General features: G+C 44.0%; 1 protein-coding gene across 1 annotated transcript; it reads left to right on the top strand.

Moving 5' to 3' along the window:
- The first annotated feature begins 259 nt into the window (after positions 1–259).
- LOC119437291 (uncharacterized) lies at positions 260–6,497 on the top strand. Its single transcript, XM_037704350.2, has 5 exons — positions 260–465; positions 1,557–1,627; positions 4,861–4,950; positions 5,147–5,173; positions 6,266–6,497. Exons 1-5 carry the CDS (start codon positions 390–392, stop codon positions 6,473–6,475), a joined length of 474 nt encoding a protein of 157 aa, XP_037560278.2. The 5' UTR covers positions 260–389; the 3' UTR covers positions 6,476–6,497.
- Positions 6,498–6,731: the final 234 nt, after the last annotated feature.

Below are 6,731 nucleotides of genomic sequence, written 5' to 3'. Positions count from 1 at the left end.
ATTGTCGTAGCACAATCGGGCCTCCTTCCCATGTGCCAGCTGTGCGCAGAACCTCGTAATTTTTTCTTTGCATGTTTACATGAGGCCGTTCATATAGCTTGTTGCTACTGGCTTACTGCCTTGCCTATAAGCCGCTCAACTTCCCCGAGTCAAGTGTCGCACTGAAACTGTTATCCTGGCATGTGGCTGATGCAGGTTACGGCCAGTCAGCTGCCGTTATCGCTGTAGAAAGAGCTCAGTTTGGTGGCGTGATAATCGGTCTTTTTCCACACCGGTAGAAGAAACAGGAAAAGCCTGTCTTGCTGAGAAGCCGCACTTACTAGTTTTGAACCAGTCACAGCTTTTTTGCGGCCGCCGTCGTTTGCTCGTGGACACGCCAAAGGCACAGAATGCACGTGATATTTACAGCTTTCCTGTTCGTCTCCTTGGCAGGCAGCGCTCTTGCGGGTCCTTTGGACTTATGCGGTATGAATTTTCCTCTGATATGCACACGCCCGCATTATCTGTGTGTGGGCCTTGTCATGTAGAAGAAGTCGCAGCACTAGGTGATCATTCGAGACCAGGCGGATGTCAGGGGAAACACAAAATTCCTTCTTCGATGTTCGGAACATGTCGGCCAGTCTAAGTACACGTCAGTAATCTGGTGGTCCGGGCCATGGGCCCGGACCACTGGACATATCCGCAGACGTCTCTGCACCACAGTTAATAAATGCGTTAGGATCTGACGCCATTTTGTGTGCTGCTACTTGCTCCTCGTTGTTGGTCCACTCGTTGCCTTCCGAGCACCCGTGTGTGCGTGCGCCCAGAAAATGGAAGCATGAGTATTTAATTTGGCATTAAGATTTTGGGGTGTTGCGATTAAGTCACCGACTATATCGAAGTGCAGTTGTGGGCTCCCAGTAGCTGCATGGAAAGTTTCCAGTTTTAATGGCGCGATGTCGCAGGCAGAGCACATCAAGTTCGCGCACATTTGTTCTTTTGCCTACCATGAATAATTATTTTTTCATTTCCCAAGCAAGTAACGCCGGCAGTGTCCGAACTGTATTGAAACAGAGTGCCTTCTGACCAGCGCTGTTTCTTAACTATTAGATCTGACGGGCAGTGCCTACGTTAGTGGGACAGAAATGAAGTGATGAGGTGGAACTCACATTAAGCCTCGAAACTAAGTGCTCATACGAGACTCACTTCTGGAAGCGTTGCGAAAACGAAGGAAAAGATAGCACACAAAAGGTGGCAAGGAGAGCATGTGTCGATTATTGGCCTCGAGGCCAAATGCGGCTATCCGTTATTTTTTCTTGCTTTGCTTTTTATAGAGTTTTGCTATAGAACGAGAGTACGAAGTTGGGCTAGTTAGTGGAGCATCCACATTCAGAAAGACAGTCCTATCTGCAATTAAAACAACAGCCAACAAGACAAGGCAACATCAGCACCTGTGCTGTTCGTCTTTATGCTGTTCTGTAGCTAGCGCGGTTTCTCTGAATATCGTTGCTGCATTATTAAAGTCAGTGCTCACACCATTACCCCGATTTTCTCAAATCTTCTTTGTTGACTTTTAGACCATGTTGAAAGCCACAGAGAAAAAATCATGGAACTTTTCAAGTGCATCTTGTCGTCAGCAACGCCAGAGGTAAGTATTTTTGTAATTAGTTAAACTCCATCCATGGCCTCCAAGATAGCAACGGTGTGCGCCGGTGCGATCCCGGAGGCCACGGCTCCATCTTTCGAAAAGTGAAAACACAAAACGGATGGTATTTGTCAAGTGCCTGTACTTCTTGGCGCTTACAAGTGCTCGAGCACAACCAGCAGACGCGACCGACCATTCGGGTGTCAAAGTCTAATGCACTCAACCTTCAGAATGATGCGAACGCTCAGTCGGAACCAAGAACTGAAATAAGAAATTGTAACGGAAATATTGGAATTGTACTGAGGAATATTTGGAGGAGGGCGAGGAGCTCTGGCTTCCAGACTGCGCGGTCACCAACTGCTATCTTCTGCAAATAAAGGCATTTCATCGTAACAATATTTTAACACAGCTTTACCGTTCTATTGTTAGTGGTACTGCCTGCCAGTGACTGCTGGTCCTGCACGGTGGTTGCCGTGCCAAATAAGAATTCTTCGTATCGTCGTGGGGAGCCTTCAAGTGATTCGCAACCTCGACGCTTCTAAGAAACAGTGAGACTCTTCGGCGAAGTATTTACAAACGCAGAAAAAGAAAATACTGCAGCCTCCCCCGGATGCGCAATTTTTTTAGCTCATTTTTCTGTAACTCCATTGCATACAGCATCTGTATTGGTGGCTTGACCACTGCTTTCTCCGTCAATGCCAGTTTGCAGTACTGCACCTTGCCCTCTCTACCTTTGAACGTTTCTTTAATTACGCAATCTCACAGATGTGAGGCAATGCTTCCACAGATGAGACACTGCTTGACAACTTTCATTACAATGTGACTCTGATGATCCAATAGGATTCTTGTATTTGTGCCAGAGTATCACGTACTCCAGAATGTAGCGGGCGCAAGTGTTCTCCCATCAGCTCAAGTCAAGGTAGCGAAGGAGAATTCAGAGCGGTCACTGTTGTTTCGTCATTATCAAGCTTACGCAGACTATTCCGAGTGCAGACTTGGTTACAATATGTGAGACAGCAACATAGGCCTTCGGACTTGCGTCGCAGAATATGTGGAGTACTGTCTCTTGTCTCATCGCTTTTAAAGTATCTTGCTAGATAATATTCTCTGAACGGCCACACTTCTAATGCGGGGCAGCTCCTTGAAGCAGTGATCTCACTCAGCCTGTAAGGTTTCTGGGAAGGGATTCTCCTATGAGATTTTTAGTTCCCATAACATCTGGAACATAATCTTCATGTTCGCCATGGTGCATGCATGGGAACAATGTATCCAAAAGGATCAAAGACATGCTGACACCTGGACCACAAATTTGTTGTTGTGAGCCCTTGCAGAAACGAAGTCGATGAGATAAGTTAGCTTGTATTGAAAGTGGCCAGTTTGAGCATTCCAACCCTCTCCCAACACTTTTGAAGGCCGCAGCTTGTCCAAAGTCGGCATGTTCCGTTTACACCTCCATTCTATAAGAATTTGACAGTATCATGGTCGTTGAGCATCCACTTGTGAAACAGCGTTCCTGCTTGGGACATTATATCTTTTGACTCCTGGCGGAGTATTTTCCCCCCTTTTAATCGTTCAATCACGATAACGAGGTCGCCAACCAGAAAATATAGTGCATTGGATTCAGGTTTACTTAGAAAATCGTGTTCAGTTCGTGGAAATTGATGGTGGGAAATCTAATAGCCTGCCTGTCTTATCCGGTGTACCACAGGAGTCAGTGTTGGTACCCCTGCTGTTTCTTATCTATCTAAATGATATTGCTAGAAATTTACATCCTAATGTAAAGGTGAAATTGTTTGCGGATGATTGTGTCATTTATTCTGCTGTCAGGAGTTCTTCATGCCAGGATACATTTAACAGTAGTCTTTGTAAACTCGCGGACTGGTGCGACGACAGAGGAATGCAAATAAACTTTTCCAAAACAGTGTCAATGACAATAACATTGAAACGAAAACCACTTCTTTATACTTACCACATTGGCAATCGGAACCTTGAATCTATTACCTCTGTGAAATACTTAGGCATAACAATTAACAGTAGCATCAAATGGGATACCCATATTGACAAAATATGCAACAAAGCATTAAAAAAACTTTGCTTTCTACGTAGAAAGCTAAAGAAGTCACCTTAATCTGTCAAGCTGCACGCTTACTTTCCCTCGTTCGCCCAGTCCTAGAGTATACTTCCATAGTGTTGGACCCGCACAGTAATAAGGAAATTGATAAACTTAAACGAATTCAGCGCCTGGCTGCACGGTTTATTTGCTCCGATTACAAACCATCATCATCAGTTTCTGGTATGTTAGGCCAATTTGGACTGGATCCGCTCCATGTGCGCCGTAAAATCGCCAGGCTGAAATTTTTTACTCATAGTTTCATAATCAAACAAGTTTAGTAAATGCCACATATATTACCCATGCTCCACACAGGTCGTCAAGTATTTTTCATTCTAAAGTAGTCCAGTCATACTTTGCCCGCACTAAAATCTTTCAGAAATCATTTTTTCCACTTACAAGCGAAGAATGGAATCATTTACCGGAATTTGTTGTTGAATGCAGATCTTATGTTTCATTTGAAAAACTGCTAAAAAAACCATCTTTTCTAAACCCTCTCCTGCTTGGGCAGCATTGCTGCCTGCAGTATTGTGTAAATAAATAAAATAAAATATGAATACACAAGATGCTGGCCGTTTCAGCATACGTTTCTGCGAAGGCCGACAAGATGATGACGCAACGCTGCTGCCAAGAAAAATAGGCTCGACGTTATGCCGAATCACCCGTGAGTCATCTTATAGTCTAGTACAACTGGAAGTTGTTCACCGTTATTCGGCGCCATCTAGTACCAGGGTAACCGCATGACGTTCCAATCGCTCTATAAAAGCTGTATTTGAATATATATAAAAACTATATATATTTAAAGAAAAGCTTTTTCAGTGTCCGCGATGAAGGCGATGACGCAGATGTGGAAGTTGACCAGCGGATAGATGAGCTTCGCCCTTAAATTTGGCCTACTTTCCAAAACGTCGTTCAGCGAGAGACAATTTCTGACGCTTGATGATGCGTCAAACGCTATCCTTAATTTTACTGCCCGGTTGTCATAAAGAACAACTCCTTGGTTTGGCATATAATTGCCAGACCGGAGCTCTCACAATATTGTAATTTTATTACAGCATTTACAGTATCGTAGATTATTTTTTGTTCAAAGCGGCAACTTAGTGAACATATTTCACATATGTTTTAGCTGGAGGTGCAGCTCAAGCAGCTCAAGCCAAAGTTGTACTGCAGCAACTACTACATAGTCGTGAAGAAAGTCTGTCACAAGAAACCATTCGTAAGTATGCAGTTGAAACAATAAGCATGCAAAATTTAAATAATTTGACTGAAAGTGTGTAAACTCTATTATGGGAAGACAGCGTAACTTGAAGCTTAGTTTTGCTGACAGCTGATATGGTCATGAAATAGAGTGCATTTTATTGCCTTCATTAGGGCAAATCACGCGCTGACCTATTGCCTTTCTCTTTTTCCAGGCGGTATTTATGCGGGAGTACCTAAGTGTGAGTACAAGCTTCAATTCGTCCTGCCCGTTCTACTGACGTTGATATTTATGCCGAGCTCGAGTGCTTCACTCAGTGCAAATAAAATAGCTTTTGGAGGAATTAAAATGCCCGTGGTTTATATGACATGCTTGCAACAGTGTTGTAACATACAGCGATCGCAACTTTTACGGCTTTTACAACATAGGACATACATCGAAAAGGGTATCAGTGGCGTTTAGCATGAAACTTAAGCGCATGCTAATATGGTTTGGTTATTGGCGCGGCTACAATCATAATGAGCGCGTGCCTTATTGATCTTCAACATAGAACAGCTGTAAAAATCTTTAAAATGGGCCGCTATAAGTAATCCACCCTGGTTAATAGACAGTTGCATATGAATAAAAGCTATGTCAATTCCGAACTTCTCCCTCCTCCTTCCTTCCTTCTTCCTCCACCATGAAACTCCTGCTATTGAACAAGTTCTCGAGAGCTCTATTACCGCGACGGAAGGTTGAAGTAGCAGTTACTTCATGTGGCGGCTGCTTTTACATGGCGATGCCGTCGATATAATTCAGCTCAGAGAGTGCTACAGAATAATAACACCAATAATAATAAATACCAGCTTTCGAAGTGAAGGGTGTTTAACGAGCATACTATAGCATATAAACTCCGTATGCATATAATAATCGTGCGTGGAGAGCGAGAGACTGCATGTTTCGTGGTCACCGATGTGGTGAGACACTGTAACACGTATTACACGTGGGTTATGAGAAAGCACGGTCGACTACTGCTCACGTGTGTCCCTCGACAGTTACAGGCAAGAGCTGATGGGGGAAGTTGGCACGCGTTATGCAATATTGGACCATACGAAGAAACGGTCGTCAATAGCCATGTTTGTTCCAAGATTTCGGCCAGCCGTTTCCGTGGCAATCACTTGGCAGAAAATGAATAGAGTTAGCAGCGTAAAATTACAATTTCAATTTCACTTGCATACTCAGTACACAAGCGTCATCAGGCATCCGCGACTGGACTAACAAAAAAAAATATTGGATGATGTTACAGCAAGCCCCGCATTCAAACTGACTCTTTCGTTTTACTTGCCACATGCAGACGCCGGAACTTTACGGCGAACTTGAAAAACTAGCCCAGGGGTGCCAGAAGACGGACGCAACTGCGCGCGTTCAGCCCGAGCAGACCGAGCCAACACCAGGATTGCGGAAGCGCATCGTCGATTACATGATGTGGTTGGCTGACAAGGCTTCTGCTATCAAGGACGCAATCATCAGACGCGTTACCTTTAATAAGGCGTCGTCCGCGTGACCAATAAAAGTGACCGTATAAGTACACAGGCCTTCGGCGTCTTTATTCATTAACATGCTCTATTTGCATTGCAAAAATAGCGAACGTGAGCTATTTTCTTGTTTTCATTATTCCTCCATCTAGCCTTTCTTGGTTCAGTTCGTTGGCAGTGTATATCGCGTTCTTTTTACATTGACATTTTAGGAATGACAAATTCTGCTTTGCTCTTGGGGAAAAGTCAGTGCAGTAGTGGAATTACAACAAGTGGACAATACAA

This window comes from Dermacentor silvarum, chromosome 1 (genome assembly GCF_013339745.2).
Source record: "Dermacentor silvarum isolate Dsil-2018 chromosome 1, BIME_Dsil_1.4, whole genome shotgun sequence".
Classification (NCBI taxonomy): Eukaryota; Metazoa; Arthropoda; class Arachnida; order Ixodida; family Ixodidae; genus Dermacentor; species Dermacentor silvarum.
This window is presented reverse-complemented; position numbering and strand designations above follow the sequence as displayed.